We start from the raw sequence: 27,746 nt of genomic DNA, 5'->3' as shown, positions 1-27,746 counted from the left end.
GCAGAATGGGCCGGAGCAGGGAGCGGACAGATCGAAAATCAGCCTTTTATTTACGTGTGGCTATTCCGATGGGATTTGAAGTTCTTTGTCGATGAGCTGGGAAACTATGTTGGGTTCTTTAGCGGCTGACTGTAAGTTTCTTGCTACGAAAGTCACTGTGGGATATGGGAGGACCCCTACCCTGAAGCCTTGGGAGAGCCCTGACAGGAGATAGTCAACGAACACGGAATCTGGGTGAGTAGATAGCGCAACTGCTAGCTGAGGGATGTTAATGGGAGTGGAGGGGTGATATTCCAGATTTTTTTTTTTTTTATGTTTCTGGCGCAGAGCCACTGTGACGGCCCGTCCACACGGTGGCGTGCGTTACAGCTTCCAAACGCTTCTGCCCATTCACTTTGAATGGGGTGACGTCACTTTTAGCAGAACTGTATTTTGGGAAGCGACGTGGAGCGTTGCTGGCGTTGCTCGCTTCAAAAAGTTGAGCAATGTTCAACTTTTGGCGCCTCGGCAGAAGCGTCAGCCAATGAAATCCCGTTTATGCAAATCTGCCAGTACAAGCGCTAGCCAATCAGACCGCGTGTATGCTGGGAGAGACTACGCAGGTAATTCCTCATATTCCAAAAATATGAGGGAAAATTCATTATAGCGGTAGTGAATCGCCCGGTGCTGTATGATCAGTCTCTGTTCATCTACCGGGATACGAACCAGAGGAGCGAGGCATGGAGGGAGGAGGCAGAGACAGTGGGTGAAACTGGTAGGTTTTCGCCTGTTGGGGATTTTTTATTTATTTTTCCAGTTTACTTCGTTTTAACATTGCTATTGCTTTGTATGTCGGGGCAAGAGATTCATGTGATTGGTTGTTGCTGCTGTGCGGACCAGTAGCGTAGGCAGAAATGTACTTTAGGGTGGGCCTGTAAAAATATAGGGTGGGCCAGATTTGTCTTCTGCGCATCGGAAACTAACCACAATCCCGCCGGTACCGGTGGCAGATCACTTTTAGAATACTTCCTTTTCTTCTCTTTTTTTTTCTTTCTTTCCTCCTCTTCTTTTTATCTTTTTCTTTTTTCTTTCTTTTCTTCTTTTTTCTTCTTTCTCTTTAGAATACTTTCTTTTCCATAACAGATGGGTATGTTTTGGTGAACGGGAGACACGTATTTTACTGTTTTAATGGCTTATGAAGAGCACAAACACAACATTTTAGTGTCATTCTGGACAGCTCTCTCATCTGCACCGCACATAAAAAGAAAAACTCACCCAGACTGCATTCTTTGTACTGTCTTAAAACCTTACCTTGGAATAGTTTATGCATTGTAAGGTGTCCTTGGGTGCTTTGAAAGGCGCCCCTAAATAGAATGCATTATCATTATTTATTACCTGAAACGATGTAATAACTTTTAACTTTTCCCAGTTACTTGCCCCATGCATTCGGCAGCAGCAGGCCATTCAGTTTGATTTGATCCCGTTATAAATGTCATCATTTCGACAATAAATAAATGCTACATAAACGTTATCTTCCACGTTTTATCTAAACATCTCCGTTTCTACCTTCCAATATATTTAGAAAGATAACTCTCTCTCTCATCTGCGTGCGGGGGCGGGGCCTCACGGACACGCTGAATCTCTCGCTCGCAGATACGCTGCAGCGCTGTGCAGTGTGCACACGGTTCTGCCGGTAATGAATATTACATATTGTGAGGAAACTTTCCACCAATAATTCCAATAAGTATTCACTTCAGGTTTACGAAAGTAACTGCACTCAGATTACTCGTTTTTCAAATTTAACCCCAGCTGAATATACTGATTTTTTTCTGATTACGTAACACCGTTACATGTATTCCGTTACAACCCAACCCTGTGTAAGGGTGAGTGCAAACATTTTCGTTAAAACTAGTACTACCTGAGTGCAACGGAAGTTGAAGTTGAGTCTTCCAGAGCCTGGAGGCGATTGCGTGTGATCATCTGCAATGACAACTGACAGGGAGGAAGAGCAGGCATTTAAGGAATTTAGCATGTGCAGCGATTGGGTGCTGAGGGGTGACGCCCTCGTATTTGATGAGGGGGGAAGGGAGCCATAGAGTGACGTGTAAGTGACTCGTGTTAGGTCTTCCTTATTGAACTTGCGCTAAAGCTTTCATTACTCTGGTCCAGTGGAGGCAACCCTACATCCTAGCAGTTGGGACCACAAGAAACAGCTCCATGAGTACTACATTGCATTGGATGGTGAGCTCCTTCCCTGCAAGGCCAAGTCTTCCCTGTCAGTTTTGATGAACTTTTTAAAGCACATTATGTGTTTGGGATATCCTATGACCAGGCCTTAAACGGCATGTACACATTTTTGCAGACCACCATCTACAACATTGATGTAAACTGGTTGCCATGTACACTTTTAGATGTTGGTCATCCTGCTCAGTGATTGTTAGTCTTTCAAAACAATATTTTTTGTCAGTTTACTTTGCACATTAGCACTAGTGTATGGTATTCCACGTTGTCCATTTGTTGTAACAGGATTTTGGAATGATGACCTCTAAAGTGTTTCCCCAGCCTAAAGAGGCCTAATGAGCAAATGTACACACATTTCCACCTATGACCAATGTATTTTGTGGGTTGTTTGATGTTGCTACTGATTAGATGTTATATTTAAAACACATCAAAATAAAAAAATAAACGCATGTTTTCAAGAATCTGATGTGTACTTTATTTCCTGAAGTGTTAATGATTCACCCCAACATTGTTTGTTTGTAGTACATCAGCTAAACAGCACTGAAACAGTGTGAAAAATGACCATGGAGTACATTTTCTCTCTCAAAGTGTTGAATAATCAGCTCTGCACAGTGACACTAAAAGACTGACTAAGAGTACATTTTAACTCTGAGGGTTCTAGGTTTACACTGCACGTGTTGGAAAGCACTCAAACAGTGTCAAAAAAGTTATAGTGTATATTTTGACTCCCAAAGTGTTCGAATCTAACTCTTTATCCAAACTTTATTTGGAGTTTATATTTTACACTATTAACAATGTTCAGAGAACACCAAACTCTTGGACCTATATACACCCCGAGACTGGTGTTAAATGTACTCTTATAGAGTACAATGTACACTGTGGTTTTTGCTGTGTACCTACTGTGAAACATGGGGGTGGAAACATGCTTTGGGGCTGTTTTTCTGCAAAGGGACCAGGACAACTGATCCGTGTGAAGGAAAGAATGAATGGGGCCATGTATCGTGAGATTTTGAGTGACAACCTCCTTCCATCAGCAAGGGCATTGAAGATGAAACGTGGCTGGGTCTTTCAGCATGACAATGATCCCAAACACACCGTCCGGGCAACGAAGGAGTGGCTTCGTAAGAAGCATTTCAAGGTCCTGGAGTGGCCTAGCCAGTCTCCAGATCTCAACCCCATAGAAAATCTTTGGAGGGAGTTGAAAGTCCGTGTTGCCCAGCGACAGCCCCAACACATCACTGCTCTAGAGGAGATCTGCATGGAGGAATGGGCCAAAATACCAGCAACAGTGTGTGAAAACCTTGTGAAGACTTACAGAAAACGCTTGACCTCTGTCATTGCCAACAAAGGGTATATAACAAAGTATTGAGATGAACTTTTGTTATTGACCAAATACTTATTTTCCACCATAATTTGCAAATAAATTCTTTAAAAATAATTTTTTTTCTCATGTTGTCTCTCATAGTTGAAGTGTACCTCGGATGAAAATTACAGGCCTCTCTCCTTTTTAAGTGGGATAACTTGCACAATTGGTGGCTGACTAAATACTTTTTTGCCCCACTGTATTTGTCATTATAAATTAATAATGTATAAACCGACGACTCACCATGAATCTGAATAAGACTATGAACTTCTGTAGGTCTCTAGATTCTAACCAATGAATTTCTGAATAAAATCCTGCAAATAAATGCTTGAAACTTCTCCATGGTGTGCCTATTTTTGCATATTCAGTGGAGAACATAATTCAGTTATTTTCTGGTGCCAAATCCTCGGGTTCACTTTGAGATGGAGATCACTCTGTTGGCCCTAAATCTCCGAGCACTGGTGCATGCTCAGTGTACAGTACAATTGAGCTGTGAAGCTCGTGAAAAAAGGATGACAGGATGATAAGTGTTTCTGGCTGACTGCCTGTCTTCTCTTGTGGTCTAAGAGCCTGCTTTCAATAGAAAGAGAGGACAATGCTGTACATAAGATCTCCACAGCCTCAAAACACTATTAGCTGCAGATGACCTGGAGATGTATTGCTGTCATAGCCATGCAACAGAATTTGATTCATAAATTGTTGTGAAGAAGAGCATCGTTTGGGTCAACTGCAACATCAAACAAGCACAACAGTGTAAATAAAATATTGATATATAACACCTTCAAAACAGAAATCCATCTATCAAACAGTGTGTTACAGTAAGACTGGATATTTGACAATTGAACAAATCCACCAGATTATAATATATCTGGTGGTCTCCTTGAAAGCCGCCTATCTCTTTTTCCATGGTAGTCAATGGCTGTTGAAGCCTCTTCCCTGTCTCCCCTCAGTGGAGCTATAAAACCTGACCTCCTTAATCTTTCAGTGTCTTTTGATTTTCCCTCAGCCTGACTGGGCGTGAACACATCAGCACTTAAGACGAAGAGCGCTGTCGCCTGTTGATTTCTGCAGGCGCTGGGAGATGAGCATCGGAATTTGGATTTTCAGCGTGGAGCTTCACTTGATTCTGAATATGGTTTATACTGAAAATGAAGATCAAATGCACAATAATGTTCTGTAAACATGAATAAGAATAAGTGAGATGGGCTGCTTTACATGAAAAGCACAGGCCGGGGTTACAGGGTGATGTTTATATTTATTTTACATCCACACGCCTTTTCTACTGAACAATATCTAGATCCTGGTTGCTATGGCAACTAGCAAGCCCATACTGGAGAGCAACCAGGAGACATTAATAAGCTTACTGTGAGCTTCTTTGGCTCCTTCTGTTGGTCATGAGCACAGGCAGTGACTGTAGGATTTCAATCAGCACATACACAAAAACATGTCAACATATTAATTTAAGGTGAAAACACACTTTATGGACAAAACACAGATAGCATGTGCGATGAAAATAATATGCCAGGCAACTGATGTTAGAAAGCGGCACGCCTTATATGCCCTAATAAAGTGTTTCACCATCTGCAGATTTTTCCTATCGGCATCACGGTGCCCACAGTGGGAAAGAAGCTCTTGTGGGGAGGCAGCAGGGGGAGGGGGGTCAACGCCTTGTTGGAAGCACAGACGTGAACACGACTAGCCGGGAGGGGGTATTGTGAGCCTTTGTAAGCCAAGGATTCCCCCAGAAAAAAAGCCCTCCCCCATTCCCCCACAGTAAAGCTCCCACCCCTATTAACAAAGCCATGCTAAGCTAGTGTGGCCATGTTATCCAGGCCAAGGGTGGGGCACTTTGTGTGTCTGCATGCCGCAAGGAAATGTGTGAAAAGTCATGTGCATGTCAGATTCTTATTTTTATATGTATTTATTCAGTATCCGCTAATAAACCGCGCTTTTTATTTACATAATTTCAATTAAGTTGCAAAGCATAAGTCACCAACAAGATGCTGGCCTCTGTTGTTGTTCATTTTCCAAATCTCAGGAGAGTAAAGATAATTAAGTGCAAATGAGTTTTAGTTTTTTTTGTATGTGCCACATGCAAACAATACCACTCAAATACATATTAAAAGATTATTTATTAGGTTGAAACTCAATTCAGACTTCACTGACTCCTTTTCATAACAGTCGTTTGTTTTTTTATCATATGAATTACAAACATTTTTAAGCAATTTTAAAGATGAAAGACTACATTTTTGGTGTAAAATAAGATTTAATCCAAATTTTAAAAAAACAGTACCAAGAGAAAACAGAAGGCTTGTAATTAAGTTTCATTTTCTTAATTAACTGTCATGGGAAAATAAACATCTGCCTCCGTAAACCCAACACAATCCAGCCACCTGACTTCATCACGTTAGTAGGCAGATGAACAGAAAGGCTTGCATCCCTCAGTACAGTGAAAGCAAGAGACCACAATGTGCTGTACACGCAAGCAAACTGCACCACTCTCCCTCACTAAGAGCAAAGCTGCTACTATTAGACTCACAATAGAAAGGGCAATGGCAACAGAAGGTTACGTAAAAGTATAAAAACGACATCAAATGAGGGTAAAATATATTTTGCTTCAAAAGAAAAGGTCTGAAAAACAGCCTTATTTTTCTTATAATACTCACAACAATGACATTATAGTATATCATATTATTTGGTGATCTAGTTGGTTATTCCCAACTACACTTTGTAGTAGAATGACCAACTCAAAACAGTAAATGTATAGAACTGTTTATACAATATTTATATTTTCCTTTATACTCAAAAGTGTGTGGATTAACGACGACTACATTTGGAGTTTATTCAAAATGTTGCATTGTTACCTGTGGTTTCATTTGTTGATCAGGAAACCAAAATGTATGAACTAATGACATACTAAATGTAAGAGATACAAGGTTAGAAGTGTATCTGGTAACTGGTGTTAGCTGATAAACGCAAACCACTGTTAATCTATACTACGAAAGCTTAATTAGTCAAATATGTTGCTCCGTCAGTAGCCCATTTGTCATATTCTTAACCTAAATAAAACCGTAAAAGAGTAAGACCCAATGAGGAATATGAGTTAATCGACTTTTGACTAATTTTCCTATGCTGGGATGCTAGCTTGATCTGGATCGAAATGGTGGGCCAACCAACTGACCGACCATTCGAAAAAACAGCCACCAACAAACAGACATGGTGATACGTTGAGCTACGCAGATAGCATGCTAATGAAAGCTACATTGCTAAATTAGACTAATCAGGTAAAGTACTTAGTGGACACAGGAGGTTGTGCCATTTGGTCGGACAATATGCAACAGAAGGTTCATTTAACTATTAATTAAAGATGTTGCATTAAGCAATGAAACATTAATAAGGCATTACATTTTAGCATCAATAAATAATTATAATCTTTTTTTTAAATCTGCATAATTACCATAAAGGACAACAATGATGGTGCATTTCCTGGAGAAATGCCTTACAATTAAGTTGTTTATGTTAATCAGGGTGGAACTATTGATGCTGAGGGAAAAGATAACTAATGTTTAAAAAAAAATGGATTGCCACCATATCTATTACCTTTTTAGGACAGAATTTGAGGCATCAAACAGTCACTCTAAAGGTTTCTTTTACCACGCACCAATCCATCCTTGTATTATTTACAATTTATTCAAGGCAATGTGTTTACCAATATCATTGTCAGACCTCTTTACTAGCCTCTTTCATGACTGCTTTCCAGTTCTCTGCTACGGCAGAAGCTCAATGTCCCCTCAGGGATCATTAAAGTTTCATCTAATCCACCTGTCTAATCATCCACCCATCTGTCCATACTCCAGGTCCAGTCAGATCCTATTTATGCAGCACATTTCATCTCACAGCAGCGTAATGTACCTCAATGATCTTCCAATTATTCCTCTGTGGCTCCCATTCCTCTATCCAGCCCTCACTTTGTCAATACATTTGTTGTTTTGCCATGGGTCTTTTTCATTGTAAGACACTAGCGACCTGGTCTGAAGTTTCCATTCTAAAAATAGAATCAAATCTTGAATCTCCGGCAGATATATTGATATACATTGTATTCAACTAAGGCTTGTACATTTCAGAAAACAATGAGTGTTGGAGAAAATATTTGGATTCAAATATTTTTGAAAAAAAAACACCATACATTTTCTTGTTGTTTGGTATCTAGTCATTTGATACTTATTTAGAGCCATCATTTATGCCATTGTACTAGTTGTGTATGCTTCTTCTTTTTTAAAGGGATAGTGGAAATCCGCGAATTTTGGGTTTAACTTATGTATTTGTATTAAAAATAAGCATAATAAACAATTTTTTTAAATTTCATGCGCCTAGTTTCATTTTATTTTCAATTTTACTGCGCCCTCTCAATGAAACGAAATACTTCGGGAATCGTCGGGAATCTTCGGATGATGACGAGAGCAGAGGAAGACGGGCACAAACAATGGCGGACATTCAATAGCATTTGCATGTGAATAGCCGACCTTTATTATGGTGAATAGATGTGTTTTGTATGGCTGTAGTGCGACAGCAAATGCAGAGAATGGCGTATCGACTCATGCGTTTCCAAGAAACCCAGCCATTCGTCGTCAGTGGGTGAAATTTGTTCAGAAATTTTCACTATAGGTAATACTATAAGACTGTAAGACGGCAATACTTTATACCGAGTATATTGCCATAAATATGATGATTGATTATCAGTAAAAAATTCTACGTGACACAACGACATTGGCTCAATATTGTCACCATCGTCGCTTACTGAACCGGATTCAGATTCAGTTCCTAAAACGACATTTTCGTAGGAAAGCCGAGAGGATGTTTCTGACTCGCTATCATCACTGGATACCTCGTACAATCCTTCTTCTTTGTCTGGTATATTTGCCCTTCCACGTTCATTCTGCATAGACGCCATAGTTTGTTATCGTATCGTCTTCCTGAGTTTTCGTCACTTCCGGTTTGGCTGAGTCGAACATTTCGTTTCTAAAAAACTTCGGGGAAGCTGCAATAAAGTGCTTCTAACATGCGTAAGGCAATTATTATATTTTTTTAATCAGGTGTGATTGTTTTGGTACGTAATTATGCTTGTATATAAGTTAAAACGACACTATTTGAGGTTCCATTTCCACTATCCCTTTAAGCATCATAAGGAATCTGATATTTGGGGAATTTTAGGGAGACAATAGTAAGAGTGAAAAGAGAGGATGTAAAAGTTGTTGTATATTTAGTTTGATCGTTGGATAGAGAGAAAAATAACTGAACAATCCAAATGATTTGATCCTACATAAGATTGGTTTCCAGGCGACTCGGCTGATCTGATTTTGAGATTTTACTTTTTAGATTGACGACAGATAGACCACTATACTGACATTTTGCATTTCATACAAACGAGCTGTGAACGAGCTCTGAAGCTGTCCTACTGTTTGCTGCTCAAGAAACTTCTACATACAGGAGATTATATTCAATTTGGAATGTAACATGGAAGACTTCTTGTACAGTGTAAACATTTTGCAGGTCTATAATCGAGGATTGTACCTCCCATAAATGGCATGTTTTTAGGAATTAGGAAAAGTAGTACTTCATTGGCTGTCCAAGGAGTTACATAACCATGAGCTGTAAAACCTCAACCCAGTGTACATCACATAATCCTTGAGTTTGAATCTTCAAATCACCCAAAATGGGCAACTTCTTTCTTAGCGTCTGTGAACACATTAACGGGATAGGAATCCAGAGACACCTCCTTGGCGATCGTATAATTGAATCTGTACGACTAATACGATTAGGAGAATCCCATTTCAAAATCAGATGTCCCCCCTCTTTTATTTAAGGGGAGTTAATGCTGTAGAGTCACTGCCGCAGGGGGGGGGACATGGGTTTACACATTATGTCCGAGAACGAGGGGTGTTTAGGGTGGGCAGCACAATAAGTAATGACCCACAGTGGTGAACACCCCTGTCTAAACATGGCTCAGTCAGAAGGTCTCAAATCACAGCTCAGTTTCTAATCCAAAGTTGTGCTCTGTGTTCTAGATTTGACATTTTCCACACACCTGCCTCTTAATCAGCACCCCCCGTCACACATGCGCTTTCCTGCCTACCATAGAGACCACCCTCTGCTCCATCTAGCCCCCCTGCCCCCCTCCTCCTCCACCAGGGACCAAGGAGGGTTTTAGCACTTGCCACGGCAGCTCGCAATGGACAGCATCACAAAGACTCAGTGATTCATCGCATCGCCCCGGACGCTTGACAGAAACCACAACTGACAGGCAATCTCGGTCTTCAGTAGGGACATCTAGAGAAAGTGGAAAAGTGAGACAGAGGCAAGGAGAGTGAAGTGCTTTGTGGACTATACCCCTTAAAAACAAATAAGGCTTTAAACCTGCCTATTTTCTTTTACTTTTGTTGATTTGCAAAACAGAATCAGCACAATGGAAGAAGACATGGATGAGGGGCAGACCCAGAAAGGTAAGAAAGTGTTTCTTTGGAGATGTTCTTAAATTAAACTGACTTAGGTGTTTTTTCAGTGGTGCCTCTGCAGAGCCAAATGTTAGCCTTTCCCTTTATGAATAGGGAGAGCAGCTGTTTGTGTTAATTCCTTTGTCCATTGAGTGGCAGCCCTCCACTGAAGAGTGCACGTCTATATGTGCTGTTGGGGTAGTGAGAGGGGTGTGAACCGCCTCAGCGAGGGTTGCACAGTCTTTGTTTGCTTGATAAGGCTTTCATGCTTGTCGTGATGACTGAGGGAAACACAGAGAACCAAACCGAGCTCCTGCACTCATTAATCCATCAGCGTTCACTCCTGTCCTTTGTGTACAAACACACAGACATCCTGCAGCAGTGTTTTGCCACATTCAGTGTGCATTTGATGCAGGGCTTTCCTTTCGCCATTCGTGTTTTCTTTGTGCAATTGCTATTTTTACTTCACACACCCACCACCACCACCTTGTCTCTGCATGAATGACTTAGAGTATGGTTGAAAGCCACAAAAGTAAGAGAATATTATCGTTTTCATGTGGGCGGCAACATTTTCATTATTGCTTCTATAGCTACCCCAGACAGGATGCTGTTGTCATGTTTTGTGGATCACACCTTTGTCTCTGCCCACTCCCTCTCAGGTTCACTTCATGTGACAGGCATGGCTTCACATGTGTGTGTTGCTCTTCCCTCCCGCCTCTCTCCCTCCCCCCCCAAACCTCACAGGCGTAACACACACATGAGCTGGAACAGTTGCCATGGCAGTGGCCAAGTGTAGTCATTATTTATTCTCTCTCTCTTCTCTCCCACTCCTGCTGATGACATTTCAGTAACACAGGAATAGAGGAATAGTTCACTGTGTCTGAGAGTGTAGGAGGAAGACACAGAAAGAGGTACAGAGGACGAGTCTAATTCCTAAGTGGAGAGATAATAATATGTGATAATATGTTAGTTGTTCCCATTGATTAATACGCTTTAAAATATTGCTGCATGATCATTGATGACGTCGCTGTGACAATGTGTGATGTTTGGCATATGCACCGCCAGCCTTACAGATTTTCATCTAGTACGCTACTTCTTGGTCGCCATTACTAGGTGTGTTCTCAGGCATTACTGTTCAGAAAGCAAAATCTGTCAGTCTTGGCCACTAACACAAATGCTCAGCCAACTGAAAGATGCAGCCATGCAAGCTGTGCATGCATTTCTCTTTGCCATGTCCATTTATTGAGGCCACGCTCAGGTTTGTAAAGAGTTAGTGCGCACTCATACACGGCGAGCTCTGTCGTTGGAAATCATTTTTCTTTTGAATATCTAGAAGGTTGCACAGGGCTGTAGATTTATAGTTGGTCGGCAGGAACCATTTCAGAGATGCAAAAGAGAAACGTCATTGTTTTTCTGTCACTTGATAAACTATTATTGATAGGAAGGTACGCTTGGAGATTTTAACTTAAACAGAGAAAAAAGGTTTAGAGTAAAATGTCAGATGTTTACAGAAAAAAAAGAAAAATAACCAAATACATATAATAATGCTTCTGTGTAAAACATCATTGACAAAGTTTGTTAAAAAGGAAAATCACCTTGTTAGCTCAGAAACGTCCTCAGAAATGTATGCCTACATGTTAGGACAATTCTTTATTTGTTTTCTTGAGTAACTTAAGTGACTTGCATCCAACTTTTTCTATAATATCGTTGACATACATACTATTGTGTAAACAATTCAAAACTTCAGAAAGGACCGGTTAAAATAATTGTTTTATTTTGAATAATTAATCAAATATTCTGACTTACAATGTGTAATATGCTTAAAGAAACATCCCAACGTTGAACTAATTCAAATGTTCATAACGCCAGCTAAAACCGTAGATGACACAGTGAGATACATACTCCATTTTAGATAACATTTAAAGTTTGTTTCTCGGCACTTAAAGTATGCAAATATCTAACTCAACATAAACAACAACAAAAAAGACTTTGGGACAATTAGATTTGCAAAATATATTTAAAATCTGACAAGATTTCACTGGGTTTTGGGCGTCATGCTTTTTGTTCCTGTGGGTGAAAAATGAGGGCTATTAGTAGATTTATAGACAGGGCCTCATTTTGTACCAGGAAACAATACGATCATGACATTTCCGGAGATCTTTTTGGTCGATAAAGCATGGCTCAATGAGAGACAGATATGTTCGAACAAGGCACCAGGGCTCACTGATCACCTAACCATGTGGGACTTGAAAACCGTCAGCTCCGTTCCTGGTAACTGAAGACAACAGATGATTGAAATGATTGCTCAGATGAAGCATGATGAACAATAAAGCCACCCTGTCAGGCTTCGTTCCATGTCACTATGATTTAATGCCAATCATCCAATCGTTTGTAGGGATCACTACTCATTATAAGGAGAGGTTAACCAGCTTTAAAAGTCACATAATTAACAGGAACATAAACAAGTGAAGCAATATTTTAAAGTATGAGAAAACAGGAACAAAATGATGTTGCTTTGATGAAGGCCCAAAGAAAGTCCATCGAAAAGCAAGTCAAAAGGTTGGACATTCAAGCGAACATTGCTCACAGCAAAACATCTCTCAAACACAAGCACTATAACAATATTGGTTGTTCAGCCATTACAAATTGAAAAGCTTATAAAAGTCACGCAACATTGTTTACCTAAGAGAGGGCCATTGTCCCTTGACATTTACCGGGGGCTTTATTGCCAATTATGTAGTGGGTTTACAATATATTAGACATTTATGCCACTGTGAAAAGAAAATGTAGTATTTTGTTAGTCAAAATGAACGGTAAATAAACTGCAAATAGATCACTTCAACACAAAAAAGGCGTAGGTGTCAATGAGTGCACTCGCAGCACGCTGATGCCATTCTGAGGCTGCAAATCTCAGATTATGAGTCAGATGCACCAGGTGGGCACTGCTCACTTCAGCTGCTCGCCAAGTGTAGCTGTGCACACTGTGTGCCACAGGGGCTTAATCAGCAACAGGAAGCAAACCAACACCCTATGGTGGGAAAAGGCACGCTTCCATTACTATACACACTGAGCTGAATTGACTGTCCGAGTCACTCTGCAAATAATCTCAAATTCGATAATACCTTTTAGGAATAAACCACGAACATTCTGGAGATTGTTCACGCTGGTGTTGTGAATTGTCGCTGAGTGGAAACACTGGGAATGGCGCACCTGTTAGCGTTTCCTGCGCCAAGAATCTACTCTGCAAGGCTCTGCTTGTCCTTCTGTTTGATCAGTTTGATCAGGATATTAACTTGGCAAGATGACGAGAAGTTATTAACAGAAATGTTCAAACAACATGGCCTGAACACAGCAGCAGAATGATATTACAGAAGTTGTTTCAGTTACGCTGCAATTATTAATGGTTCACCGAGTTTCATGCACTTTGAATTAAAAGCTCCAATTGTAAATGTCACATTTGCATTGAGATTAAAGCAGAGTGAATTCTCCTGAGGCTGCTTAGAATATAGCTGCTGTGGCTAGACTGTATAAAGGACTACTCTTGATTCTTTATTTAACGGGATAAAAGGGAAAATAATAAGGTATATCATTCATTATTTTTGTATTAACAACATTCATGAATGAATTCCTTCATTTCCAAATGTCTTCTTGTCAGTGGGGTGTTCATCTCGCTTTAAAAAGCTTCTCACACTGGAGAATGAAATTGGCAAACACTTCAATAGAGAGTGTCTCTCGATGGCCTGAATGCTGTTTGCCCAGGCTACACCACTCTGACATCATATCAACTCACAGTGCAGTATCATTGCTCAGTGAGTGTGTCATGCTACAGTACCTAATAGTTCCCATCTCCCTCCCTCCCCCACGCATTGTTTTGAATCCTAACCTTACCCGACCCCGAAGAATTCCAGGGAAATCCACCAATTGTTCCTATAAAATGAGTTGGAGCTATTAGTGGAAACCTTTGAGGGGTTTTTCCTAATCGTTTTCAAGCATGCTGTCAAAAGAATACATTTTGACAGCATGCTTGATGAGCTCTACTGGCTTCTTACAATGATGATATACTAAAGTCAAAGCGATATGATAAAGATATGTTGAGGAATGGTTTAGCCAATAATTTTTGTTGTCATTGTTTACTATAGGAAAGACACAAAATATGAAAAAAGAGAAAGACATGTGGATCAAGCTTAGATATTTAGGTTGCTCAAAGTAAAATGCATTTAGTTGTTTTCTTGTGTTTTAATCATGAACCAAAGACAAGCTATTAATATGTTCTTTTGTTTAGGAGTCAGGACTTAAATCCCAACCACCCATTGGTGCTTACTGTCTAAAATGTAGGCAATCAAAACAAGCTGAATTCACCCAGCTTTAAATGTCGAAACTCAAAGCAAAAAAAACACCCCTCGCCTCTTCTCTAGACTTTTTGACATTTGCCCCTCAGTTCCTGGAGTCAGCCCAGACAAAAGACTCCTCGCTGCTCTGCAGTCACGCAGGCTCTCCATCTCTGAGGGAAAAAGAAAGAGCGGAAATCAGTGGTGGAGCTTTTAGACCTGGCCCGCAACGTCCTTTCACCCAGAGGGGTTATCTGTGTAATGTGTCTCAGTCACTATTGTCCCACTGAATTTGTTGACATACAGTAACTGGGTCATAGCTCTGAAGTACCCGGTATATTCCCAGATTTTGCGCTGCGGTTGACATGGCAACCATACTGGTTGATTAAACATGCGCAGAGGAGATGGGGGCGTGCGGGAGCTGGAAAGAAAACCTGCTCGCTCCAGGGGAAGGGGGGGCTGCGCATTAAATATAGGAAAGCAACGAGACATGTATTCACCCATTACTCTCAGACTAACACAGACACACCATCCCCCCTCTGAGATCTTTACCCCCCCCCGCCCCTCCCTCGCTCTCTCTCTCTAGGTCCAGGCTCACTGCCACCCCACCCCCATTCAAAACTCCTCTGGTTACAATGAACTAATAACTGCTAGTTAAATGCGCAAAAATGGAGTCTGATTAGATGTAATGTATATAGAATATTAGATCACTTTTTTCATTTCCTCCTCTAACGCAGCAGCTTATGTATTGTCTCTGTGGCTTTAACTACATCAAAATACAGCATATGTTCTATGAAAAGGAAAGATCTATTTTAATTAGGGATGCATCAACAAAGACATATGGGACAATAGCATCTTTAAAATGCAATTATTATTATTAGTTCATTCTACTCACTGCAGAATAGCACTTATGTCAAGGGATATATCTGTCAAATTATTAAAAGAAAATAAATGATAAGGATAATAAATAATACTAAATTAAAAACACATGGGTAATCCAAGTCAGAAAGTATTATTGCATTTAATCAGGTCCTAATCTCAGCCTGCGGGGGGATGAAAAGTGACAGTTCTAGGAATATTAAGCGTATAGGTACAGTATAGTGAAAATCACTTTTGTTACTTAACTCAGTTACAGCAACTGAAAAACTGTGTCTGCTTTTGGCAGTCTGTCATTTTAATCTCCACTGCTGTGTCACACATAAACTATTAAAGAGTCATTTAGGATTAACAAAATACTGATAGGCCAAAAAGTGTTATTAACTGACGCTGTATGTATACAGTACATCATTGAAATAGCAATGATTGAACATGAAATGTCTCATAGGTAACGAATTGTGAAGATGAATTACTGATGTGTGAAAACCAAAAAATTACAATAACTATATTGACTGCTTAAATCCGTAGACACTTAACCAGACCTGCAGTCCATTTTTTGTTTTGTTTTCATTTATTTGTTGTTTTGTCTTTTTATCCTGTCGGACTCGAACCACATTGTTGTCATCTAATTTGTTTGCCAACTGCTGTCTGGCTGTTTATAAAAAAATAAAATAAATGTTTTGTTTTTTTTAAAACCAGACCTGCTTGGTAAAAAGCTCAGGAAACGTACACATCTAAGGCAACTGATTACTTTTAGTAAAATGTGGAAAGAAAATCTAGCAACATATTGCAATTATTAATACAAACAAACATATTTATTTGGGCAGGACGTCCTCCGTTAATTAACCCCAACTGTCTCCCGGATGTTAGTCATGTTTTCTTTGGAGCACGTCATAAAGCTCCAAGTGTTATTTAAGGATAACCTCATGCCTCATGCGTTGCCTGGGTCAGTGAGAGTGTGTGTGTGTGTGTGTTTGTGTGTGTGTGTGTGTGTATCCCTTTTGCCTGTCGGATATGACACTGACAGATGGAGGAGAAGTTGGGGGTGGGAGGGGCCTCGGGAGGGGTCCATCCTTTCCCTTTGTATTAGGGAGATGCCTTATGTTGATTGGACCTCTGTGTTTGGGGTCGTGTAGGCTTTTTTCCTTTTTTTGTATATGTAGGATAACATATCTAAAACCTAATAAGCAATTTGCCTATTCTGCAATGAAAACATGTATTAATAACAAAATACTATAATCCTACCTGACCCAAACACACATACAATCCTCAATTCTTTCTACTATTTTATTTCAATAAGCTTAACCAAAGTCAATCACGCCAAATACCCAACTTGACTTGCAGTGTGTCAGGTCTCTAAAAGACAAGCAGTACTACACCTGTGATCTGGATCAATTGAAATACATGCAACTCCTCTTCAAGCAGGCGTTCTTTTATTTCCATGGCAGGTAATGTTGGGCTAAGCAGAAGGCATGAATAATGAATGTGCTCTGCTGCACTGTGCCGCTTCTAAATTATGGATCAAGCATCTCCAAGCTCTCCGACTCGCCATCGCACCATCACTCGCAGACTTCCACAGGCTTGATCTGCAGACAGTTAAGATCAATGGAGAGTTACGGGGAGGAAATGAGAGGATGTGCTGGTATGAGAGGAGGCTGATACAAGTCCTCGCTGCATTAATCAGACACTATCATAACAGTCATAAAGCAATTATAGCATGGTCCCGTTTTAATTATCCTCCAATAATTGTGAAACAGAGAACACCATACTGAAGCCTTGAGTGAATATCCAACTCTAGACTCTATATGTCTTTCCCCTAGACCATAATATAATATTTACTATTCAGAAGTAAGGCATTTCTTTCCAAATACACTTCTCTCCATCGGATCCGAGAAGTTCCCCCCACCAAATTAAAAGCAGACAATCAATAAAACATAACTCTTGTTACATCCACTCACTTCTACTCCCATCACACCCTGTAACTTCAACTGTTTCCATGGAAACAACACTTCCTTTCAGTAAATTCACAAGATTACTTATGTTGTTGTTGCTCGCAAACTATTGTTAATGCATCTGACAGACAATTCATTTGATTGCCGCTGCTGTACATCAGGGAGAAGTATAATATATATTTAAAATACAGAACAGCAAATGCCAGCTTCAAATGGTTTAATTTGTCTGCCCAAATGTAAATAATGCAGACGTAATAAACCTTGATTGAGGTCACGATATAAATCATTCATATTACTCCTCAGCTTCCTCCATGCACAGGCTCCGAACATCTACAGCATCAAATGTAACCAGCATGACTCAAGATGGGGTGATAACAAATGATAACAGCTTGCTTACAAAGCAATGTTGTATTAACTGATGCGACTTTAGGTGATTTGTAAAAGAAAATGTATCTTATTTAATTCATAATAATTCCTTACATTTATTATAGCGCTTTTTCAATGACTCAAAGCGCTTTACATATACACACATTAGACATATATCATACATGCAATGGTCAGATACTGTGGACAATACCCACAGGAGCAAGTTCAGGTGAAGTGTCTTGCACAAGGACACACAACAACAACCCCTAACCCTAAAACCACCAGTTATTGCTTCCATTTGACATTAAGGAATACATATCTGCCACCCTTCAGTATATAATCATCCAGTCACTTGTCTGTTGTGCCCAGTATTTATGAGTGGACAGTTTGATCTTTCACACTTGCTTAAACAGGCACACTGACCCAGAGCATTGTGGGTAAATGTGACACTCTCTCTTATCTTGTCAGAAAACAACACCGCATCAATAAATCCTGTCACTGCCTGTTCCCGGAATTGATACGGCAACTCGAGATAATGAGTGAGGGAAGGACTAATGACAGAATCACTTTTAGTCTTGACATATTGAAAAAATAGCTATTGGTACTGTATCATGCATCTGGATTCAGTATTTCAATGGAACAGGGTTGTCTTTGAATGGGAAAGACAACAGTACATTTTCAATATAAATATGAGTACAAAAATTCACCAACTATGACAACAGATCAGAAAGCAATGCATCTAAAAGAGATTGTTAATAAAGAAGATCATAGTCAGTCCTAACGCTACTGCTGAATGACAACACCTGTAAGCAATGTAAGTAAATCAACCTTTGATTAAAGCGAAATGTAAACAAATGTTTTAGGAAACATCTACAAACTGGGCAGACAAGGCAAGTATGAGATAAATGTACGACAATACATTGGGGGATTTATAATTGTCCTTTTAACTTCTGACTATTACAATTACACTAGCCGTTGGTCTAAAATGTGTGAATTCATTGGCTGGCAAGAGTGGCTGATAGGAATCCCTGCCGTTCAAACCTACTGCAGGTCGTCACATGACTTAAGGTGTGAATTGGTGTGATGGCGCCTGAGAATGGATGTCAAGATGGCCCCCTCAGAACCTGATAGTGTGAAAGCCTTCACTAGGTGAGGTGTCTCCTGAACTTGATGTCCCTTGCCAGGTGATGTTCCGTCCCCAGGGTTAGGGGAGTGGGTGTGATGGAGAAATACCAAGGCAGTGATGATACCAAAACGGTGCAAACAGTTGTCGTCACAGCAACCCTTTTACTTAGAAAAGCACATACAAAAAAACAACTATCCAGGTGTGTTCCCCCTGTTTTAAACTATCCACTCAGCATAAATTGGGTATATTTCCTACTCTGCACAACTGAGGCCAGAACACCCCAGAAATAGACACTAAAAACAGTGGACAGAATATGTTTTGAATATAACTATTCAACTGTGGTATTTATTCAAACTGTAGCTGAGCAGGGAGGAATCTAATTGTCGAGGTTATTATCATATACATATATACTTTCTCAGCAAAGCTTTCCTGGACAAAAGAGGTAGAAAATAGAGCGGGGAGGAGGAATAGACATGCTACAGTCTGGCAGTGGATTACATCAGTGAGGATGCAGAAAATCTAGGCGAGTCTGGGCGAGGGAGCTGCACCAAGCTTCAGAGAGCGAGTGCAGCCCAGCAGGCGGACGAGCTACTTGGTATTCCACTCAGGTTCGGATCAGAGTCAGAAGCAGAGAGTTGAGGACGAGAAGGAGAGAGGGAGGGGGAGGGGGGCGGTATTTGATCAGGCTCTTGCTTTGTAACTCAGGCGAAGACAGCAGGATAACCATAAAAGAGATGATGCTAAAAACATCCCTGGTGTATGATCCTTAAATATCACCTCTACAACAACGACGATGAAAACTGAATGTGCCGTCATGGCGTCTCTTTAATAAACGAGGATAGTCGTGCAAAAGCAGATTAATGATATCACGCGCCAATTTTAAGAACATGTATTGAATGCATTGACTTAGGCTTCAGATTGTGCATTTTTAGGATGAAGCTCTCCATTGTACAGCTTTAAATTAATTATTACAAATTGATTCAAAATAGTCTGGGCTTTGTAACAAATGTGTTTGTGTGGTTAATATACTGCCATGCACAGCAAGAGCCAGTAAAGTCTGGTTTTGTAGGGTGCTTCCACACGAAAATAAAATCCACTAATGTTGTTGTTACTGGCGAATGGTGGCCCCAGTGCCCCGAAACACACACACTAATACACACAAACACACAGGCGCAACAGGGAGACTCATACATCTAAGCAATTCATACAGACACACTCGCATGCACTAGTATTTACAGACTCAGCTTCTCTGTGAGCAATCTGTGCGACAGGAGATTGAAGTTGGGGCCGAGCAGCGATTAGTCACCTTAAGGGCCCCCGGGGACAGGAAGCTTGGTCAAAAGAAGAATGGAGTTAAAGGTCAGGTCTATGTACAACGCAGGCAGAGGTTTGGGTTGTGAATAAATGTCAGCATCCTCTGTAGGGCTGAACAACTGACAGAACGTATCTGCTGCAAAAATACATGGGCAAATGTGAAGATCACGGCATAGATACAGTAGACGTGGCCAATAAAGTCTTTCTCCATTTTGTGGCTTGAATATTTAAGATTTCCAAAAAGTAAATGGCAGAACAGTGTACTTGCCCACCAGAAAAGGTATTATTGAATTATTAAAATTCATCAAGCCTGTCTTTGTGTGTGTCACTGCACAGAAATGTCCACTCATCCCTGTATTTTATTTAACGGCCCTTTTCAGTATTTTCTGACTAAAAGTGGATTTTTTGTGTTTCTCTCTGTGTTTATAGGATGCCTTGAATGCTGCATCAAATGCCTGGGTGGGATCCCGTACCCATCTCTCATAGCCACCATCTTGCTGTACGCGGGCGTGGCTCTGTTCTGCGGCTGCGGACATGAGGCCCTGTCCGGCACCGTCACCATCCTCCAGAACTACTTTGAGGTGGTGCGGAGCCCTGTGGATGCACTGGATGTCTTCACCATGTAAGTGGGAAAAGAACTTCCTGGACTTAGGTGTTAAAGAAAAACAACTCGCCCTGCACTACACTTTCCACACCCTACCAAGTCTCCAAATTCAGACATCTTATGTAGTCATTATCAAAATGTAACATTGTGTTGTTGTGGATGTTTTCAGTGCTTCTCTGTTCATTCTCCAGGATTGACATTATCAAGTATGTGATCTACGGCATTGCTTCGGCTTTCTTCGTCTACGGCATCCTGCTGATGGTGGAAGGCTTCTTCACCAGTGGAGCCATCAAAGACCTGTATGGAGACTTCAAGATCACCACCTGTGGACGCTGTGTCAGCGCTTGGGTAAGACTTTCAGGGTCAATTAAGAGTTATTTTGTTTCTGCAGTTAGTTGCTATAATAATGTCTTTTTTTGTACATAAGCTTCTATTTCAAGGAATCACTTAAGTAATCTTAACTAATGTCAGGCAGAGATGGCAAAAGTACACACATCATTTGCTCAAGTAGAAGTACAGATACTCGTGTTTAAAAATACTCTGGTAAAAGTAGAAGTACTGACTAAACTTCTTTACTCAAGTAAAAGTAAAGAAGTACGTACTGCCTTCGAAATGTAGTTAAGTAAAAAGTACCCATAGCTACCAGCTGTTTTAAAGAGTAACTGACCTCCCTTTATATTAATAGAACAATAATGTCATTGTTAGCTAATGAACGTTTCCATTGGTCCCTCTTCTTTAGAGAAGACCAGGAAATGATGGATACTCGGATCGTGTTCAAATCAATAGGCACGCAATGACTCTAAATAATAATGATCACGCCACCAAACAGACATTCAAACTAAAGTAACCAGTTTTGAAAATGTAAGAAGTAGAAAGTACACGTATTTGTGTTAAAAATGTAAGGAGTAAAAGTAAAAAGTCGTCAGAAAAATAAGTAGTGGATTAAAGTGCTGATACCAGAAACATTTACTTAAGTACAGTTACAAAGTATTTGTACTCCATTACTTCCCACCTCTGATGTCAGGTCACATCCAGGGAGTAATACTTGAAGTAGGTCTTTATCTATCGTGGCAAACACAATGCTATTTGTCCTGCTATTTTTGTATTGGTTAGAAACAAATCAATTTAGCCATACACTGGTATTTTTAATCAAAAGTAGAGCAATATTTAACAGAACCCAGTATAGGCATTGTTATTGGGTAACGTGAAATGTTAATTAATTATAATGGATTTTTAGCTCATTTCAAGTCAAGTTTATTTGTAGAAAATGTAGGAATTTAGCTGTCTTGTAAAGCAGCAAATATATTGTAGGCTAAAGCGTCTGTGCATTAAATAATGTGTTAATTTGCATGTGCCTATGTAGATCATTTCAAAGAATAAATTATGAATACCCATAATGTGTCACATGCCGGTGAACTGCTCTGAAATTATACAAAAAAAAGTTTATCAAAGTAATTGTAATATACTGACATGACAATAAAACATTTGAAACATTCTTATATGGCGTATTAGAGAGCCTGCAGCAATCCTAATAAGATTATCTTTGGGATGTAATTGCTTCTTAAATCTGACGCTCCACAGGGAGGCAGAGGAAATGAGCCATGCTGGGGTATTTGTGGTCACTGCGGTCATTAACTTTGTATTCACTAATCTTTTGCCCATGGAAATGCCAAAAAGAAAATAACACTAGTTGGATGAAATGAGCAAGTGGCGGCTTGGGAACACCTTATAACCCAAAAGCTGACAGGATCACAACAAATTATTGAAATCCCCCAAAATGTCCTGGAACCAATTGTGCAATATAGGCGACATCGGACTCATTTGAAACCATTTCACTTACAAATATAGAATGTTAAATCTAGGATATATTACATTCAAGTAGTTGAAAACAGTACCTAAAAGTGACGTGTGCTCCTCTGTTGCCATTGCAGTTCATCATGCTGACATACATCTTCATGCTGGCTTGGCTCGGAGTGACTGCTTTCACCTCCCTCCCAGTCTTTATTTATTTCAACATCTGGAATATTTGCCAAAATGCTACCACGCTGGAGGGGGCCACACTCTGCCTGGACCCACGCCAGTATGGTAAGGATGAATATTCTGTCTCCATTTCTTCACCTCCACTGCTGACCACCTCTTTTCTGTGTTGTATACTGTCTGAATTGCTGCGATTATTTCAGCTTCTCAGGGACGTTTTTCTTTCCCAACTCTTTTTCTAGACGTTAACGCTTATTTAACGTGAAGTATTCCCCATAGTTGTTTCATCTCCTTTTCAAATGTAGTGTGGATAATTTAACTTTTAAGACTCTGGATAATTGAAATGAAAAACTGTAAATGACCCAATCCTAAGATTACGACCCCATTTTTAAATCTACATTATGTTGGACCCAGTGTTACTGCACAAATTACTATCCTGTAAACTTTAATGATCCAGAATAACATTATGTTAAGCTGGGATGAAGGACCATCACATCAGTAGCTTATATGGCTGTCTCATTATTTTTAATTAGTGCCACATTTTTCAGCCCATTAGCCACTGGCTGATACTAACACGCCTCTGTGTCAACAACCATTTCAGCTGCCACCATCAGAATATAGGCCTGTGCTTTGCCTGTGTGGGACATTGACTGCATTATGTCTTTCTTATGAGTTCATCATATGAACATTTTGGCACTTCTTGCACCTGTTGTTGTTGACTGTTCTTTTTTTCCACTAGTAGCACACTAGTTTCCATGTATGCTTTGTTTCTTATTTCAGGTATTGTGCCAATTAATGAGGCGAAAACTGTGTGTGCTGGATCTGAGAAATTCTACAAGATGTGTGAATCAAATGAGGTAAAGTATACATATACAAATATCTAAAACTGTTGGATATTACTTGTGATAACATACATTTAAAATGATGGTAATACATGATTGATAAATAGGCCTACTGTAAGATGTCATAAACATTAGACAAGTGATAATGAGCAGTATGCCAGTTTGAATACAAACAACAGCCGAACAGTTGGGCAGTAATCAAAACATCTGCTGCTCCCCACACTGACACATTAAGCACACACTAATTCACACACAAAAAACACTGCCAATTTGCCCTTGAACAAGGCACTTTATGTCTCTACTCTGGAGGAGCTGCTCAGAGGCAGATAGTAAAAGATGCACCAAAGGAGCCGTTTCCTTGCCTGTAGTAACACGTGCATATTGAATTGTAAATCTTTAATAATCACATGTTTGTGGATAGAAAACAGAATTAAGTGAACGTTTACGAGCACAATTACATAGATGATTTTCATTGGCTGACACGTTCAGTAATGCTTGAAGAGTAATATGTGCTGTGATTTGTTTTTGCTACAGCTGGACATGACTTTCCACCTGTTCATCTGCGCCCTCGCTGGAGCAGGAGCGGCTGTTATTGCTATGGTGAGACACCCGTATCTCTCAAGGGATGAAAAATACGAAACGCAATTCAAAACATCTTAAATCTTTAAAATCAGCCACATAAAATAATACATTCTGTGAAATATATTTTTAAATGCGTAAGCCAAAGCTTGTACCTTGGCTTTTTTTCATATATTTTGAAAATAATGTAGCACTTATAATCCTATTTGGTGTCAGCATGTCATTTCGACAGGCGTAGGAGTTAACTGTTTTTTGAATTGTGGGGAAATGATGAGGCTGTGTTTTGTTGTGGCTGCCTGGTGGCGCGCCTGTGTTGTGTTTGCCTGAGAGAGAATAGCTGTAGATGGGAGAGAAGGCATTTTGGCGCAGTGAAAAAGACAGGGTTTGTCTCCCTCCCTCTTTCAGAGGCGCCAGGCATGTCATGGCCGTTGTCATGGAAACAAGGAGAAGAAAGGCTTTGAGATAGTTGCAAACATCACTCAGTAATTTGTGAGGAGCCATTTTCTGAGAAACAGAAAGCGTTTGTTATTCGCGGATGATGCTGCAAATTGTGGCACGACCATTTTCTGTACAAACTAGTTTTTTTCCCAATCTGAGGACAATGATGAGAAAATCCATCTCGACAGACACGCCGACACATTGGAAGAATGAGCTGCCCTCAAAACAGCTTCAAAGCCAAAAACACAATCAGTGATGAAAACATAACAAGTGTTTTAATCTTGCTAAATGGTCGCAAACAAAGCAGAGCAGCTATAAAACTGTCATTGCTTGTGAAAAGGAAATCTGTGTTACAACCTCGGTCATTAAAGCACAATACATTCATTATATTCTTAGCTGCCATGGTAACAAGTCCAAGACATTTTGCATTATGCTGCCACCTGCTGGATCTTTGGAAACGTTCTCCTTAACTTTGACACGCATTCCAAAACAAGCTTCACAATCATATTCATTGCATTTTAAATTACCATAAAAGTAGTCGGACTATTGAGAAAATGTATAAATTATATTTTGATTAGAAACTATGGAATAAATAACATTACATTGTGTCATTAACGTACATCATGTGAGCCAGTATTGCTCATTTGAATACAGTATACCTTGGATATTTGCACATTTCTGCAAAGGTGTACACATGTTTTCAGGAATAATTGGACATATTGTCCTAGTACTTAGTTTTGTGTATATTTATATTCTTGCAAACATTTATTTGTATTTTATGATAGTTATTATTTTCATAATTGTTCTATATGTGTTCCTCTTTCATAACTCTTACTCTGCCTATGTATGCACCATTATATACGGAAACAAATTCCTTGTATGTGTGAACCTACAAAGCATAAAAGGCAGATCTTCTGGGATTTTCAAAAATGTGTTTTGCATTCGTGTCACGCTTCATCCTTTTCAACACCTCACAGATCCACTACTTGATGGTGCTGTCTGCCAACTGGGCCTACGTGAAGGACGCCTGCCGAATGCAGAAGTACGAGGACATCAAGTCGAAGGAGGAGCAGGAGCTCCACGACATCCACTCCACGCGCTCCAAGGAGCGTCTGAACGCCTACACATAAAGACCAGCGTGAGGCCTGGCCCTGCCACTCCGGCCTCTCTCCCTCTCTCTCTCCTCTGTCTTTCTATCTGTCTCTCTCTACCATCCCCTCCCGAGGGGGGGCGGATGGTGCCTAGGGCCCTCGCCACTGCTGATGTCACTGGTGCGTCATATGACAATGTGGTCTGGGGGGAAACGTCACACAAACCTCCCCAGTCACAAACAGCATTTCAGATGAAAAAAAAGCCCCTTTACCTCTCTCATGGATGGTGTTATGATTATCATTATGGCAGTTATATAATTCTTGATAGAAGTTGTTTAGTGCTGATAGTAACTATAGTGTAGTTTGTAGAATCAGAGTTAGATAGCAGTAGTATTTCTTTCTTTTTTACTTTGAATAATTTGCGTACAGTTGTTTTATTTTTCTTATTTTTTTATTTGATGCTACGTGTCATTTTGCTCTCATGCATAATTTATTTTTGCTTATTTTCGAGGGGGTCAACAGGGGCTTATAAGGGTTTTCAAGCACATTTCTCGTGTCGTGTGTCTGGAGATTTCATGTTCAAAAACAATGTACTGTATGTGAATGGGTGGTTAGTTTTGGAAATGTTTTAAATGTCACAACGCAACCATAAAGCATCATAAGCCTTTGTATTCCCAGGGATCAAAACCACTTTAACATGAAAGTAATTCAATCAGTTTTTCTATTTGAAGTTATACCATAACAAGACAACACAAGAATAAATACCAAATCTCGAGAAAAGCAAGTAGTTGCTAGATGTGCCAATCCTGTTAAACAGGAAACAATGACTTTAATTGATATCAAAGAAGTGATAAGTCAATTAAGATAAATAATTGGTAATTTTATTATAATCTTGCCAATTCAATGTATTTTAGGACTGTGAAGGATTCCATTGTGTCGTATCACGAGCCACAAAAGCACATGCAAACATACTTTCATAAGCCCTATTTTATTTCTTTAAAGTGGAACTTTATGAATACAAAACTCCTGCAGAACTCTGCAATGTATATACTAATATATCAAATCATTCCTATATGTTAAGCACTGACATTTAAGGACAATTCATGTGAGAATATGGAGGTCACTGTGGGTCATTCCACTCTGCATCTTTCTGTCTCAATAGAAAATAAACACTGACAGTTGTTGGTGTAATGGCACTCCTTGGTGAATCGTCAGACGTGAGAAAAGTGTGTGTCACAGTAATTGTGTTCATGATAGTAACTATTGCTTACACATCCTGATGCCATACCACTGCAAAGGTGGCTTGTCAGTTCATCGCCTGGCAAAACCTGTTTTTGTCGGTATTCCTTAAAGCTAGTTTCATGCACTTATTTGACCATTTCTGTGCTCTCTCTAGATGTAAGCGCATTGGTGTTCAACTCAAAGTTGGATAACTGTACTGTTAGTAAAGACTGTGAATTTAGATGTTTTTCGTGGCATGGACATGCATTAATATAGTCTTAATGACTCAAAAGTGACTTTACTCCGCTTCTTTATTTTTACACTTATGACTGTCTTGCTGGATCAACCCTTTGTTTATATGTGCAGTACTAAACTTCCCACGCTTACCGCGTTATGTTACTGATATTAGAGACTGTAGTCTTTGAGTTGTGTCTATTTAGTTTGTGATGAGCTCTCAACCATGTCTTAAAACTAATACTTGTACCAACATTGCTTACTCTGTAATGATCTGATAAATGCTTTCAGCTTTCTCCTCGTATTAGTCTTTTGTACTTTCACTACGAATACTTAGTAGCAAGCTTTAAATTGAATATGTTTTGTACATTCATGTGCCATCAGCTTGAAGTGGCTTATTTGACCTGTATGATCAAATTTGCTTGCATTAATAAAACTCACTTGTGTACTTGTTGATAAATACTCGTGTCTTGGGTCCATTTTGTGTTATGTTTAGGTTACAATCACTTAGTAGTCCTGGTAGTAGAGTTTTGTAATAGCAACCATATGAGCCATATATCACTGTTATTACCTGTCCGATGAAATCCTCTGAGTCAATTACAATAAAGCGTTGGCAGCCAAAAGGGAAGACTGAGAGATGAGTATGATTATAAAAAGGCACATTAGTATATTATTTTGTAATGATACAGAAATAATATGGTCCTTTTATAATTGACGTGATACA

The 27,746-nt window shown here is 39.8% G+C and overlaps 1 protein-coding gene across 3 annotated transcripts; it reads left to right on the top strand.

Annotated features, from left to right (window-relative positions):
- The first annotated feature begins 9,633 nt into the window (after positions 1-9,633).
- Positions 9,634-27,484, top strand: gpm6aa (glycoprotein M6Aa). 3 transcript variants are annotated; one of them, XM_034227632.1, is made up of 8 exons: positions 9,634-9,927; positions 10,037-10,083; positions 20,466-20,658; positions 20,832-20,988; positions 22,572-22,725; positions 23,398-23,474; positions 23,994-24,059; positions 25,454-27,484. In XM_034227632.1, the coding sequence occupies exons 2-8, from the start codon at positions 10,047-10,049 to the stop codon at positions 25,604-25,606; spliced, it is 837 nt and encodes a 278-aa protein (XP_034083523.1). In that variant the 5' UTR covers positions 9,634-9,927; positions 10,037-10,046; the 3' UTR covers positions 25,607-27,484. The 3 variants fall into 3 exon arrangements, with proteins under 3 accessions (XP_034083523.1, XP_034083522.1, XP_034083521.1); XM_034227631.1 differs by having other exon boundaries at positions 9,634-9,938; XM_034227630.1 differs by having other exon boundaries at positions 9,636-10,083.
- The last annotated feature ends 262 nt before the right edge of the window (positions 27,485-27,746 follow it).

Source organism: Gymnodraco acuticeps, unplaced genomic scaffold (genome assembly GCF_902827175.1).
Source record: "Gymnodraco acuticeps unplaced genomic scaffold, fGymAcu1.1, whole genome shotgun sequence".
Lineage (NCBI taxonomy): Eukaryota > Metazoa > Chordata > Actinopteri > Perciformes > Bathydraconidae > Gymnodraco > Gymnodraco acuticeps.
The sequence above is the reverse complement of the archived record's forward strand: the minus strand, read 5'-3'. Positions and strand labels throughout refer to the sequence as shown.

What these genes read in the sequence shown, in the direction of transcription:
- gpm6aa (XM_034227632.1), top strand. Translation starts at nt 10,047, where the DNA reads ATGGAAGAAGACATGGATGAGGGGCAGACCCAGAAAG. An exon ending in TGAGGGGCAGACCCAGAAAG is followed by an intron (nt 10,084 to 20,465) that starts GTAAGAAAGTGT and finishes CTGTGTTTATAG; the next exon opens with GATGCCTTGAATGCTGCATC. An exon ending in GACGCTGTGTCAGCGCTTGG is followed by an intron (nt 20,989 to 22,571) that starts GTAAGACTTTCA and finishes TTGCCATTGCAG; the next exon opens with TTCATCATGCTGACATACAT.